The sequence below is a fragment of the Macaca fascicularis genome, chromosome 14, assembly GCF_037993035.2.
Source record: "Macaca fascicularis isolate 582-1 chromosome 14, T2T-MFA8v1.1".
Taxonomy (NCBI): domain Eukaryota; kingdom Metazoa; phylum Chordata; class Mammalia; order Primates; family Cercopithecidae; genus Macaca; species Macaca fascicularis.
Window position 1 is genome coordinate 10,090,353 of NC_088388.1, and position 14,348 is coordinate 10,104,700.

General features: G+C 58.3%; 2 protein-coding genes across 15 annotated transcripts; both read right to left on the minus strand.

The window, feature by feature from the left end:
• Positions 1-649: 649 nt before the first annotated feature.
• CATSPERZ (catsper channel auxiliary subunit zeta) lies at positions 650-5,656 on the minus strand. Of its 6 annotated transcripts, XR_012423126.1 has the most exons (6): positions 4,672-5,656; positions 4,111-4,441; positions 3,082-3,254; positions 1,842-1,921; positions 1,556-1,622; positions 650-879 (listed from the first exon to the last, which is right to left on the minus strand). XR_012423126.1 is itself a non-coding variant. In XM_065529454.2 (5 exons), the coding sequence occupies exons 1-5, from the start codon at positions 4,690-4,692 to the stop codon at positions 776-778; spliced, it is 603 nt and encodes a 200-aa protein (XP_065385526.1). In that variant the 5' UTR covers positions 4,693-5,656; the 3' UTR covers positions 650-775. The 6 variants fall into 6 exon arrangements, 4 of the variants coding, with proteins under 4 accessions (XP_065385526.1, XP_065385527.1, XP_073869482.1 ...); XM_065529454.2 differs by lacking the exon at positions 3,082-3,254; XM_065529455.2 differs by lacking the exon at positions 3,082-3,254 and having other exon boundaries at positions 1,512-1,622.
• KCNK4 (potassium two pore domain channel subfamily K member 4) lies at positions 5,079-13,491 on the minus strand. Of its 9 annotated transcripts, none has more exons than XM_045370541.3 (7): positions 13,266-13,491; positions 11,644-11,909; positions 8,149-8,272; positions 7,853-8,013; positions 7,466-7,652; positions 6,871-7,010; positions 5,079-5,760 (listed from the first exon to the last, which is right to left on the minus strand). In XM_045370541.3, the coding sequence occupies exons 2-7, from the start codon at positions 11,830-11,832 to the stop codon at positions 5,380-5,382; spliced, it is 1,182 nt and encodes a 393-aa protein (XP_045226476.1). In that variant the 5' UTR covers positions 11,833-11,909; positions 13,266-13,491; the 3' UTR covers positions 5,079-5,379. The 9 variants fall into 9 exon arrangements, with proteins under 9 accessions (XP_045226476.1, XP_045226475.1, XP_015290010.1 ...); XM_045370540.3 differs by having other exon boundaries at positions 13,047-13,301; XM_015434524.4 differs by lacking the exon at positions 13,266-13,491 and adding an exon at positions 12,714-12,854.
• Positions 13,492-14,348: the final 857 nt, after the last annotated feature.

Below are 14,348 nucleotides of genomic sequence, written 5' to 3' on the forward strand. Positions count from 1 at the left end.
GCCCGTACGAGTCGGGGCGGAGCCGGCAGCGCCAGTGGGCGGGCCTTCGCGCAAGTCCCGCCCCGCAGCCGGCCGAGCCACTGCGGCGCACATGCGTACGCGGCCCCTGGGAGGGGCGGGGGCGGAGGCGCGGAGGGTTGGGGGATTAGAGTCGGGAGCTAGTGGGGCCAGAAGCGCGCTTTCGTAACGGAGGAGGTGGGGCGCGCTGCGCGCGCGAGGAGTGGGAGAGGCGGTGCAGGCTGCAACCGCGGAGCCGAGAGACCACTTACATATGAAAACGCAAGGGCGGGACGGGTGGAGAGGCTGGACCTGCTACCTATGCTTGAGGGGCGGAGCCTAGCGCGCCGTCGCGAAGGGGGAGGTGCTGCCCCCTTCCTCCTTCTCTCTTCCCCCTAGCCACTTCCCCCAAAGCGACACCAACTGGGCACTCGAACCATAGACCCAGTATCCCTACAGAGCTGCGGAACTCGGGGTGGGTGAAGCCGACTTAAAACATGCAAGAAGCCCTGGATTACGAGTCCCGGAAGGTAGGGCCGATAGGGCCCGGACGGAGAAAGCTCAAGGTCACTGCGGTGACCGAATGAAGGTCACGGGGAAGGGCGGGGCCACGTGCGTCCGCCTCACGCGGGCTGCCATGCACTGACTCACGGACCATGCATAGACTCTTTTATTTCTTTAGGACTCAAATTCCACTCGGATGGGTTCGGGCTTGGGTCTGGGGACCGGGCAGGCACAGGGCTGGTTTGGGTCGCTGCTGGAGCCCAAGGTGGCGTTTTTAATTCACGTACAGCCTCTTGCTCCGGCGCTTCTTGAGCCCCTCGATGTATCGCTGCAGCTCCTTAGTCAGGAAGTGGTCCCTGCCGATCCCTAACTGGTAGCCTAGGAGGAGGGCAGAGCTCGGCTCAGGGCAGTGAGCAACCGAAAGGTCTCCCCACCAGTGGGCGCCCCATATGTAGTTCGAGGAACCGCAGATGATTCGGGGTAGCAGCAGCGCAGGGCACTCAGGTCTCTGTTAGCCTGGGGAACTTTGCATCTCTAAGGGTGCTGAGTGTTAAGGTCAAGGCTAGGGAAGACGTTGCAGGCCTGAACTAGGGCAGTGGTAGCGAGCAGTTTGGCCACCTTCTGGACCAGCCACCCGTTCTAAGCCATCAGCCGGCCCTTTATCACCACTGGGCTTTCCTACCCCAGCAGCAGAAATTCACCCACATAATCCACTGTCCAAAGGCTCCCCAACCAGCGGGAGTCGAGGCCACACCAAGGCGGTTATCCCACTGGGCAGGTGGAGAAACAGCCAAAGAAAAGCCTCCCTCAGCTAGAGAGGGCCTGCACTCAGCCTGGAGCCCAGGCCTCTGCCCATCACCACATGTCCCCCACTGGTTCTTCCTGTGCCCAGTCCCTCAGCTTTTAACTTTTATGGGGCCCTTGGAATACTTGTGAGTGCCAAGGGCATCTGACAAGACATAAGGCACCCTGAAACCCCAACCCTTGGGCCCCAGCCCTGCAAAATCCACCAGAATCTGTCGTGGTAGCTCTTGGGGGTTGGCGGGGAGCTCACTCCGGAGGGCTTTGGTGAGGATTTCCAGAGCTTCATTCTCCATGAGTTCCATCAGGGGCAGCGGCAGCTGGAGAAGCAGCAAGAGGCTTAGGCGTCCAGGGGACTTCATCTCTGCCCACAGCTGAAATGCCCCCACCTGCTCCCTGTGGCCCCCAAACCCCCAACCAGCCTGCCTGCCCGCCCCTCCACCCTGCCAACCACCCCCAACTTTCATGTCCTATCAGCAACCCCCAACTTGCCTAGCCCCTACCCCACTGAAACTCCCAGTCTCCCCAGCCCCTCCAACCCTGCTCTGCTGCTCTGCCCAGTAGGCTCGATGGGGCGTGTGCTTCGCAATATTGAGTGATGACATTGAGGAAGACTTTTCTGGGAGAAGAGAAAAAAGGGTCAGTCATCTGCAGACTCCTGGGCCTTCCCTGGGGCAGAGGAGATGGGTAGGCACCTTGTGAGAGGGAATGGCCTTCAGAGACCAGCTCCTGGTGCAACCGAAAGGTCTCCCCACCAGCGGGTGCCACAGATGTGGGGTCAGCATGGGACAGAGGTTACAACCCTGGGCTTTAGAGCCCCACCCACCTGGTTCCCGTTCTGACTGCCCCACAGTGTGACACTTAGGACTAGTGACTGACACTCTCTGACCCTCAAGTTCTTCATCAGTAAAATGGGGTAATAAAAATAGCTCTTGGCTGAGTGGTGGGTCATGCCTGTAATCCCAAAACTTTGGGAGGCCAAGGTGGGCAGATCACAAGGTCAGGAGTTTAAGACCAGCCAGGCTAGGCCGGGCGCGGTGGCTCAAGCCTGTAATCCCAGCACTTTGGGAGGCCGAGACGGGCGGATCACGAGGTCAGGAGATCGAGACCATCCTGGCGAACACGGTGAAACCCCGTCTCTACTAAAAAATACAAAAAACTAGCCGGGCGAGGCGGCGGGCGCCTGTAGTCCCAGCTACTCGGGAGGCTGAGGCAGGAGAATGGCGTAAACCCCGGGGGCGGAGCTTGCAGTGAGCTGAGATCCGGCCACTGCACTCCAGCCCGGGCGACAGCCAGACTCCGTCTCAAAAAAAAAAAAAAAAGACCAGCCAGGCCAATCTGGTGAAACACCATCTCTATTAAAAATACGAAAATTAGCTGGGCATAGTGGCAGGCGCCTGTAATCCCAGCTACTCAGGAGGCTGAGGCAGGAGAATTGCTTGAACCGGGGAGGCAGAAGTTGCAGTAAGCTGAGATCACGCCATTGCACTCCAGCAAGGGCAACAGAGTGAGACCCCAACTCAAAAAAAAAAAAAAAAAGAAAAGAAAATAGCTCTTTATGCAGGTTGTGAAGTTTGAAGGTGACAATCCAGTTTGAAGGTGACAATCCGGGGGAAGCCCCGTGCCTGGCACACAGCAAGTGCTCAATATGTGACCATTGTTATACTGTTATTGGTTCTGACTCTGATGAAGTGGTTTGAGGGGGTGCCAGACAGTGTCCAGCGTGTAGTAGAGGCTTAGAAATTGTAACCAGCAACTGACTAATGGAAAGACATACACCTCCTCAACCAGCGCAAATCATAAGACAAGGCGGGATGATTCCATTAAAAACGCAGGTCTTGCTGGGCACGGTGGCTCACACTTGTAATCCCAATACTTTGGGAATCCGAGGCAGGAGGATCACTTGAGCCCAGGAGTTTGAGACCAGCCAGGGCAACATGGCGAAATTTTCTCTACAAAAAAATAAAAAATTAGCTGAGCAGGGTGGTGCCGGCCTGTCTTCCCAGCTTAGGGTGGTGGGGGTGGCTGAGGTTGGAGGATCCCTTGAGCCTAGGAGTTTGAGGCTGCAGTGAGCTATGATCACAACACTGCACTCCAGCCTGGGCGACAAAGCAGGACGCCGTCTCTAAAAAACAAACAAAGTCCGGGTGCAGTGACTCAAGCCTGTAATTCCAGCACTTTGGGAGGCCGAGGCTGGCGGATCACTTGAAGTCAGGAGTTTGAGACCAGCCTGGCCAACATGGTGAAACTTCGTCTCTACTAAAAATACAAAAATTAGCCGCACGTGGTGGCGCACGCCTGTAATCGCAGCTATTCGGGAGGCGGCGGTTGCAGTAAGCAGAGATCGTGCCATTGCACTCCAGTCCGGGCGACACAGCGAGACTCCGTCTCAAAAAAAAAGAAAAAAAAAAAGGCGGGAGGCGGGAGGATCACTTGAACTGCAGTGAGCTATAATCCCACCACTGCACTCCATCCAGCCTGGGTGACAGAGCGAGATCCTGTCTCCAAAACAAAACAAGAAAACCCCGCAGGTCCTACCGCGGGATCTTTGCGCAATTTATTTGGTGCGTCCTTCGCCGGACTCTGCGCGCCACGACTGAAAGGCCTGTTACAACGCCTGCCCGGGAGGGGGCGCTCCAAGAATGCCTGGCGGATTTAAAGGGCGAAAGATTCGCGCTGGCGCCTCTCCCAGGGAATCCTAGAAACTTGGATCCTATCAGCTTCCCCCCATTTTACAGCTCCAGAAATTGAGTCCCCGGCTAGCTTATTGCCCCGCGGGCGCCCACGGCCTGGCGAGGCCACACTGACCGGCCTCGATCTGGGATGCGGTGTCCTTCTCCCCCGGATTGATTTCCATGGAGCTGCCGCGGTGCAACTCTAGCTCCACCAGCGCGTGCTCGTCCATTTCCTCCGGCTTGTGGCTGGCCTTGTCCCCTTCGTCCAACGAGCGGCTCCCCGGGCTGTACCACCCGCGGGTCTTGCTAATGCTGCGGCCCTCCGCGTCGAAGCCCTCGCAGACCTCGGACAGCGGCATGTTCAGCTGTGCCTGGGACAGCGTGGTCGTGGTCCACAGGTCCCGAATGTCGCTGTGCACGCTCTCCTTGTCCGAGTCATGGCGGTCGGAAGACTTGAGCGACACCTGTGGGCCACATACAAGGAGGGAGCCAAGGGTCGCGGGTGGCTGGAGCCGGAAGGAAGAGCAGGCTGGGGATCTGAGCCGGGTCCGGGCGGGGATCCCGTAGAGCGTGGGGTTGGTTGGGTGGGGGCTGCGGGAAGCCAAGGCTGAGTAAGAAATCGCGCCGGGGACCCGAGTCGGACCAAAGGTGGGTTGGGAGCGGACAGAGTAAGGGGTCCGGGGAGAGGTCTTACTTTCGAAGGCTTTTCCTCCATGGTTCTGCCCCAACGGACCCAGACGCCACAGGCCTCCGGACGAGAAGGGGGTCAACGCTCCAGGAAGGGGGCGGGGCAGGGCCTCTCGCGCCGGGAGAGTTCAAACGACAGCCCGCCACGCGAGATGCCATCCTCTCTCCCCTGCCTCTCCACCCCCGCACCCCACCCCCCAAAGTGTGTGCAGAGGCTGGAGACGCACAGCCCATCCCGGCTGATCCCCACGCCGGACCCTACCCAGCAGCCTCCAGGCAGAGACGCGGGCCTGAGCCCAGCCGAGAGGGCGGAGAATTGACCGACCTGGGTGCCCGGGGACCCTCGGCCTGGGGGCCACGGGAGGCCAGATGTGCCCCCACGGTGGCCCGAGGAAAGCACTTCCACACTCACTAGCGTCCGGGAGCGTCATGCCCGCAGCGGTGCAGACCGTTTTCATTTATTGATGCAGGCTTTCAGGCACAGTCGTGAGGTGCTGTGAGGGACACGCCCGCCCGGGGCAGCGACACAGAAAGCCGTGGGGGGTCTGGAGATGGATGGAAGTGAGGAAAGGGCCGGGGGACGGCGGAGAGGCAGCCGTAGCCTCCTCCCCAGACTTCAGTCTCGTGGAAAGAGGGCTCTTTGGTCAAACAAGCCAAGCATGCCGGGGAGAGCAGGAACGAAGCCCTTGAGAGGCCCGGGCCGGGGATCCTGCCCCTACACCGGCACGTCTTTGTCTCGGGGACGCCCGGGGCCGCGGGGCCGCACGGGCTTCCTGGGGGGATTAGGGCGGCGGCGACCTCGCGGCGCGCGGGGCAGCGGGCAGCCGCGCTCGCTCTGCGTGTCCGAGGACTCGTCGATGAAGGCCAGGTTCTCGCTGGGATAATCCAGGGCCGAGGCCGTGGGCGGGGAAGGCGGCTGAGCCTTCTTCGGGGGCGAAGGGGATCGGGGCCTGCCCAGCGGCTGCGCTGGACAGGGCGGTGGAGGCAGCAGTGGCCGCTCCTTCTCTGGCGGCGGGGCAGCGGGCCCGGCTCGCTGGGTCACGCGCGCCGTCACCGTGCCAGTCCAGCTGGCAGCCTGCGCCGTGAGGCCGCCCATCTGCACGGAGAGGGAAAGCAGCCCTCGACTAGAGGTCCTGGACCCCCTCCGCGACCCCCCAGGAACCTGCCCCTTCACCAGCAGGGATCAACCCCCAACCCTCTTTTCTGCCTGGTCCTCTAGCGTCAGCCAGCCCCGAGGATGGAAGGGCTTCTCTCCGCTGGGTGCTCCCAGAAAGGTGGCAAAATACAAATTGCCTGGCTAAATGTGAATTTCCGAGAAACAACAAATAAATTTTAGTATAACTATATCTCGTGCAATATTTGGGACATGCTTTTATATATATACATACATATATATATATATATATATATTTTTTTTTTTTTTTTTTTTTTTGAGAGGAGTCTAGCTCAGTCATCCAGGCTGGAGTGCAGTGGCGGATCTTGGCTAACTGCAACCTCTGCCTCCCCAGTTCAAGCAGTTCTCCTGCCTCAGCCTTCCAAGTAGCTGGGATTACAGGAGCCTGCCACCACCCCCAGCTAATTTTTGTATTTTTAGCAGGGTTTTACTGTGTTGGCCAGGCTGGTCTCGAACTCCTGACCTCGTGATCCACCCACCTCAGCCTCCCAAAGTGCTGGGATTACAAGCATGAGCCACCGCGCCCGGCCAAATTAAAATTTCATTTATTTGAAATTCAAATTTAACTGAGTTTTGGTTTTTTTTGTTTTGTTTGTTTGTTTGTTTGTGAGACCAGGGCTTACTCTGTTGCCCAGGCTGGAGTGCAGCGGTACAATCATGACCCACTGCAGCCTCGACCTCCCCTGGCTCAAGTGATCCTCCCATCTCAGCCTCCCGAGTAACTGGGCACACACCACCACGCAGGGCTAATTTTTGTGTATTTTCTAGAGGCGGGGTCTCACCATGTTGCCCCAGCTGGCTTTCTGCATTTTTATTTGCTAAATCTGGCAATCCTACCCATGAGGGCAGAGGTGGTGAAGTTACCCACAAACATATACCCCTCTGTTCCCTGCGAGGCACACACAGAGGCTCACTCAGCCCCTGCCTCAGGAGCCCACACCCTGGATAGGAGACAACCTGCTCAACCCCCTGCTAGGGAACAGCACATTTGCACCACAGTGCACAGACGCAGTGCCAACCCTGGGCGCCTACCTCTGCCCGAGTGCGGCGGGACACTACTCGCAGCCAGTTCCCGATGGTGGTGAGCACTGAGGCGAAGTAAGCCAGGCCGAGCAGGATCCAGAACCACACCAGCGGCTGATAGGCTGGGGAGTCCTGCCTGGGGTCCGCGCCTGGGATACCACCAGGAAAGGCAGAAAGAACTGGATTGTGGGGCAAGCCTGTGAGCTCTGGTTCAGTGTCCCCCTCCCAGCTCCTGGAGAGGACCTGCGCTCCCTAGGGCAATGGGTATGTGCTTGAGTGTGTGAGTGGAGGCAGGAAAATGAGTGGTGTGCATGAGTTGAAAGTGTGCAAGATCAAAGCATGCAAGAAGGGGCGCTCCTGTGCAAGAATGTGACACATGCGAGGGGTGTGTTTAATATATGTGTGAGCATGCATGGGACTCAAGCATACAAGAATGTGAGTGTGCATAAGGCGCTGGTGTGTGTGCAAGGCTGTGATGGTGCATTCCATGATGGAGGCAGGCGTTAGAGCAACCACATGGATTTGGAGGGAAAGGTGGGAGTGCAGAGCCCCTGATCAGGAATAAAGTAGATGGGAAAGTGCAGCACAAGAAGGGCAGCCTCACCGGCCACATAGTCACCAAAGCCCACGGTGGTAAGCGTCACTATGACAAAGTAGATGGCCTCCAGCTTGCTCCAGTCCTCCATATAGCAGAACACGAACGTGGGCGTGAGGACAAAGAGCAGGCAGCCGATCAGTAGGAAGAGCATCGCTGACAGCACTCTTACTAGCTCCGGTGGCACGTGCCACTTCTGCGGGGAGGGGCAGTAGACAGGACCCAGGAGACACCAACAATCCCCACTCCCATACTGTCCACTCCCGCCCCCAGGAGCCTGTGGGGAGAGGCTTAGGGTCGGCGGGCGGTGGGGGTGGGGGGCACTCATGTGCCAGGGACATGGGGAAGGGTAGCTGGAGGCCAGCACAAGGGCAGGCAGGGCATGGAGCAGCTCACCAAGAAGATGGCTTCAATGTGACCGATGCCACGGCGCAGGGAGGAGCCCAGTCGGTCCCCAACCCCTGCCAGTAGGATCCCAAACAGCGGAATCCCCACCAGTGCATAAAAGATGCAGAAGAGGCGCCCAGCATCTGTGCGCAGGGCCACATTGCCATAGCCTGGGCAGAGGGGCGATGCAGGAAGTCTAGGGGCCGCCTGGGACCCCTCCGTCTCCCTGCACCTTCCCCCATGAGGAAGCTCCTTGCCTGTCCCCCACATGCCACCGTCCCCCACATGCCAATCCCCTCCCCCACCGATGGTGGTGATGATGGTTCCTGAGAAAAAGAAGGCGCTGCCCAGGTCCCAGGCTGAGTGGCTGCTGTTACTGGTCGAGTTGGTTTCTGGGTCCGCACCTCCTCCCAGGGCATCAGCCACCTCCTGCAGGATAAGGTATAGAAGGAGGAGCTTCAGTTCTTCCCTCCTGTCTAGGCCAACTTGTGGCCCCTCCAGTCTGTAGGGTGGCTCCCCCCCTGCTCCTCCCTGTTCTCCCCTTCTCTCTGATCTCCCAGGAGGCAGTCCCTTACAGCAGAAGATGCAAACTGGGTCTAGTCTACCTACAGGCAAGTTTGTTTGACCTCTGCAATGTCTGAGAAACATTTTTGGTATCTGGCCCCTAACTTCAGACAACAAATTTCTACTTTTACCATGGTCAGGAGCAGACCTGGGACCAGATTGCCTGGCTTCAAATGTTTATGCTGTGGGACCTTGGGCAAGTTAACTGTCTGGCCTCGGCTTCTACATGTCTCAAGTGGGGATGATAATGACAGCATCTGCCTCCCAGATTTTTTGTGAACTTGCAACAAAGTAAGCACTGACTGTTAAGTTCCCAAGCAGTGACCACACCCTGTGTTTCTAGCTTTCCAAACCCACCCTCCCATTGCACCTATGGAAGCTGAATTTGAGTCCGTTTCCTTAGAAAATCTCATGAAAGCTAGGGCCTTTCTCTCCAGGAAGGTTTATGTGCCACAAAATTTTGCTTCCAATTTTTAGAAGGTTTATACGCGCACGCACAAAAACACACACATCCCAACCCTGCCGAAGTCCAAGCCAAACCCTGTGCTGCAGTGTAAGTAATGTTGATTGAGCACCTCTCAATAAGTATTACTATTTTTTTAAGGCTAGTCAAGTGAAGCAGTGGGAGTGGAGAAGGAACCAAGAAATCTGTAACTGGTTGTGATCAATTAGTTGTAAACAACACCACTGTACTCAAACCAGCCAATACATATTATTAAATGAACGTAATGTCCCTATTTGGATGTCTCCCTCTCGCCAGCATGCAGGTCCCACGGGCAGGGACTATTTTGAGAGTGCTTGCCCTAGGTGAGAGGAAGTCAAAGAGACTCTTCCCCAAGCAGCAGTGCCAAGGCACAAGAATGGTGTCTGTGGGGCACATCGTAAAGCACTTCTTCTCTCCCTGACTGCAGTCCTCATTAGCAAGACTCAGTCCCAACTGATCTTCCTAAAGTGACTGCTCAGCGCCCTCCATGGCTCCCCACTCCTTGCAGGCCTAAACTCCCCAGCCCAGCATTGAAGCCCTTTTTTCAAACTGGTCCCCACCTCCCTTCCCCTAGTCTTGTCCCTGGGACTCCAATTTGGCACCCCATGTTACAGCAACCTTCCCCCCAGATTTTCTGAGATGATTGCATTTCCTGTAATAATTTTTAATAAAAGCAAGAAGTGAAAGAGCTAATTAAAAGTGATTTAATGTGTATTTTGCAACCCTTTTCCAATAAATTCACAACTTCAGGGGAAAATCCTGTGTCATCCTGTGTGTTCTAATTTTTGCTTCAAATGACTAGGCATCTGCTAACTCCAGGTTCTGCAAAATGCACCGGAACTTTCCAGCTTCCACGCCTTTGCCCATGCTGTCTTTCCACATGGGCATCTCTTGCCCCTCGTCTCTACTCTCTATCCCTCTCGCCTGGTGTGTTTCAATCACCAGGTCATCCCTCAGGCCGCTGCCATCTCCCTCCTGGTCCCCAGCACCTAGCTCAAGGCCTAGCACAATTGGTGCTTCACAGAAAGAAGGAAACTTCCTTTCCACTGAATCTACAGTGATCTGTCTGACCATGGATCTCTCCCCTCCCCTAGGTGTGACGCCCTCCAAGGCAGACCCTGTGTCTGATCCACCCCAATATCCCCTTGGCGTATAAAACTACAGCACCTAGCACACAGTAGGTGCACAATAGCTGCACAACTAATTCAGGGAGTGAATCCTACTGTGAAAGAGAAATAAAGTGGCTGTCACCCACCCTTCTCAGTCCTGCCTCTCCTTTTCTTCCTTTTTCTTATCCAGGAAAAAAGCAGTTCCATTGTGAAGACAAACTAGGTCAGATTCCCTCCCTCCCTCCCTCTGCCCTGTGGTCTGGCCAGACACATTCTTCCCAGGCCTCTCTGAGCCTCCACTGGCATTCTGGAAGTGTCAGAGATGATGTCAGGTGGTCTGTGTCCTGACCCCACCCCACACACATCTCTGCCCTGAGTCCTGCTGCCTTGAGAATCAGCTGGAACACTGAGGCCTCCGTGCCAATGGGCCCTCCCTCCACAAAGAACAGGCAGGGAACAAAGGGTACTCTTCAATTTCAAGTAATAGACATTAATTTATTAAAGCTAGGTCTTCATTTTTTTGTATGACAGTGACTCCGAAATCAGAGAAAGCAACAGAGGTGCCTGGCTGACTGTACCCCCAGAAGGCTGCAGCCCAAAACTTTCTTGAGTCTATGGTTGGAGTCTGACCAGAAGTGCCTCAGGGAACCCTGACGTACCCCCCTTCTCCCCACATGGTAAGCATGCACCCTAGGGGGAAGGGGCACCTGACCTGGCATCCCTGGTGGCATGGATCCTGGAACCCTCCCAGATCACCTGCACACGCTCATATGCACACTTTTCCAGGGGGACGGGGTGTGTTCACTGTGTTCTTGGGTTTTTCTAAGACACATGACTCCAAAAACTGTATGGGAACCGGTGTAGGCAGGGTTGCCAGATTTTAGCAAACAAAAATATTGCACGGGATGGACTTGTATTAAAAAGGCATTTGTGGGCCAGGCGTGGTGGCTCATGCCTGCAATCCCAGCACTTTGGGAGGCTGGGGTGGGTGAATCACTTGAGGTCAGGAGTTTGAGACCAGCCTGGCCAACATGGTGAAACCCCATCTCTACTAAAAATACAAAAATTAGCCAGGCGTGGTGATGCATTGCATCTCTGTAATCCCAGCTGCTCGGGAGACTGAGGCAGGAGAATCAATTGAATCTGGGAGGCCGAGGTTGCTGTGAGCTGAGATCACACCACTGTACTCCAGCCTGGGCGACACAGGGAGACTCCGTCTCAAAAAAAAAATAAATAAAATAAAAGGGCATTTGTGGTTTAACTGTAATTCACATTTAAATAAGAGTCTTGGATTTTATGTGGCAACTAGACCGGTGAGTGAGACCTATGCAAATGTAACATAGCCCTTGTGCTATGGCCATTCATTCATTCATTTTCCCCTCATCCCACCACCATCACACCCTGAAGGACACAATCTAGGTTCACAGTCCTGTGCCAGGCTCTCCAAGGAAACAAATGACCCCATTGTTGCCCTATTGAAAACACAGAGACCTGGACCCCAGCCTCTGTCCCACAGCCTCTAGCTGCACCCCGTCCTCAGGGATACTGATCTGAAAGCAGCACCGGCACAGGGCCTCACTGGCACGCAGCTAGTGCCAGGGGTGATGGGTGACAGCTGAAGGGGCTGAGGCCCACCCACGCACCTTGATGAGGAGGCCCAGCTCCTGGTCGCTCACACACGGATGGGCCCTCAGGAACTTCTCTCGGACCTCCCCCAGCTCCCTCTGGGCCTGCTGCTCGTGGGGCTGCTCCAGGGCCCGGAACACCAGGGCACCAGACACCAAGTACAGCAAGACCAGCGCCAGCAGAGCCAGGAGCGTGGTGCTGCGCATGGCGCGCCCAGGCGCCGGGCCAGCTCCACTGCCCCCCTGGAGGGGCCGGGCAGGGGGCTCCTGGGGAGCTGTCGTCACTGCGGGCAAAACCAGGGATGCTGGGGTCACTGAGCTGGCCTGACATCCACACCCTTCTCCTCGATCCCCTACACACCCAAAGATCCATGAAGTCCCCAGCCGCACTGTCCACAGATATCCCTCTGACTGAACACACCCAGTCCCCCTCCTATCTCCAGCCTTCCCCTTACCTCCGCTGCCCCTGTCGGGGACCACCGGGTGAGGAAAGAGAGGAGGGCACGGGGAAGGGAAAGGAAGGCGAGTGGGAGGCCGAAAGAGAGCCTAAGCCTGGCTAGGGGGAAGCGGGGCGAGTGAGGAAATGTGGGGGGTTTGGGGGGGTGTGGGGAACTGGCCCTCGAGGAGGAGGCTGAGGGGGGCTCAGAGACGTCCGAAGGGAAACCCGGAGGAGAGGCCGGACAGCGTAGGGCGGGGACAGGGGAATGGTGGGTCCCGGCTCGCCGGCTGCGGCTGCGACAGCATCTCCGCGGCTTCTCCGTCCCCTCTCGCCTCGCCCTGCTTCCCGGCTGGCCCTCCAGGGTGCCCCCGCGCCCCGCTGGACTTTCGAGGAACCCAGGGATGGGTCCCGCACCCAGGCGAGGAGGGGTGCGGGGGACGCCCAGTTCCCGGAAAAAGCAGGGAGGGGGTCCGCAAAGGCCACACCGGGGCGGTAGTCCCCGGGACAGCTGTCAGTCCCTGACAGCGGGCGGCGGCGCCCACGCGCACACACGCCCCGGCACGCGCCGCCACGCGCGGGCACAAAGACCCGCGCGCCCACGCTCCACCCCGAGGCTGCAGCGCCGCACCGCCCCGCTGCACGCACGCACCCCACCTGCACACTCCGCAGACGCCCGGGCACCCCCGGCCCCCATGGGCGTGCCGGCCGCGCCAGGGCACCCAGAGCCCACGCACATGTGTGCGGACACTCGCGTGCACACGCCAGACCGCAGGGCCACCGCGCAGCGCCCGCCGCTCGCTCCCACCGCCTCCCCCGCGTCCCCACAGCTACGCCTCGGAGCGTGGCGGGCGGCGGGACCGGCGGCCACACCACTCCCTGAGGCGCCCACGCGTGGGAGGTGGGCACCCCGCCTGGCCAGTCGCCCCCGGGGCGCCCCTGCCCCGGAGTCCTGCCCGCGCACCGGAGCCCGCCCCACACTTACTGTCGGCCCTGCTGCGGCTGCGGCTGAGGCCCGGGTTCCAGCACGGCCTCGCCTGTGCCGACTGGGCCGCGGAGGCGGCAGGGGCGGAGCGGGCGGCCGCTGGGGCTGGGACCCCCCTCCCGCCGGCAGAAGCCCCCCTCCTCCCGCGGTTAACCCCTCCGGCGCCGCTCTTCCCTCCTTGCAGCGCGCTCGCCGCCGGCGCCGCCCCAAGCCCTTTACCTGCGGCCGCCCGGCTCCCCAATGCTGGCCAGCCCCGGGAGGTGGGTGGCAGAGGAGCCGGAAAGGGGTTGCAGCCGGGGCCAGCCTTCTAGCCTTGGACCGGAGCCCAATGTGGCCAGCGGCAGGGCCCTGACCTGGGCATCAGCTGGCCCACCTCTCTGGACAGGCAACACGCTAATCTGGCATCTCCCAGGCCCATTACTGGATCGGGAAGGGCCCGCAACTCTCCGCCCCTGGGGACAGCCTGGCCCTTGGGCTCAGCACTCATGAGGGAGGGGCTCCGCGGGACAAAGGGGTGGGGGAAACCCGGTGAGGTCACCTGGAATTGGCCGACATGGAGGTTGGGACCCACCTCTGGGGAGTCACTGCTGGAGCACTTCCTGCCCCCACTCCAGTTTTGGCCCTCTACCTGCTCCCGGGCTATCCCTCCAGGGTGCTCCCAGCCCCAGCTTTTGGTTCTCACTTCCATGACCAGAAATCAGCCCCAGAAGGCTGTGGCTGGAGCTGCCTGCAGATCCCAGCGTGGCACTGGTGCCAGCATCCGCTCTCCCACTGCCTGAACACCCAGGACCTGGCTGGTCCTGAACTTGCCCTGCCCTGTTCTCACCCGCTTGACAACCTGTGACCTCTCCAAAGACCCTCTGGTGCCCGCTGGGGTCCTCAGCCCTCATGCTGGATGGCTTTCAGGCTGGGCTTTGAGGCTGACCACCCCCTACTGGTAGGGAACCTGGACAGGTTTCCAAACTCTGGAGTGTCCCTGTTCCCACTTACAGAAAAGGGGTGATTAATCATCACTTCGGGGTGCTGTTCTGGGCATTAGGGAGGCCAGTGTTTAGAAATCCTCAAAACAGAGCCGAGCACACGCAATAAAGTGCCCACAAACGTTAGGAGTTTTCCTTTCCACAAAAAGTGATTGTCCAGCTTCAAGCTGATTCTCTGAGTCTCAGATGCCCTCTCTGGAGGCCCTGAGGGTCTGGTGCCCACGATGGTCCCAAGTAAAGGGTTTTGAGGCAGGCCCAGCAATAAGCCAAGGGAACTCTGAAAAGCTGGGACAACCACCTATGTGGGCAGGGGACAGACCCT

Bases quoted from the DNA above. Each gene is read 5' to 3' on its own strand.
- CATSPERZ (XM_065529454.2), bottom strand. From the start codon at position 4,692: ATGGAGGAAAAGCCTTCGAAA. The intron at 1,922-4,110 runs GTCAGTGTGGCC...CTCTTCTCCCAG, and splicing joins CGCATCCCAGATCGAGGCCG to AAAAGTCTTCCTCAATGTCA. The intron at 1,623-1,841 runs GTTGGAGGGGCT...CTGCTTCTCCAG, and splicing joins GGGCAGAGCAGCAGAGCAGG to CTGCCGCTGCCCCTGATGGA.
- KCNK4 (XM_045370540.3), bottom strand. The intron at 8,014-8,148 runs GTGGGGGAGGGG...CCCTCTGCCCAG, and splicing joins AACCATCATCACCACCATCG to GCTATGGCAATGTGGCCCTG. The intron at 7,653-7,852 runs GTGAGCTGCTCC...CCCTCCCCGCAG, and splicing joins ACATTGAAGCCATCTTCTTG to AAGTGGCACGTGCCACCGGA.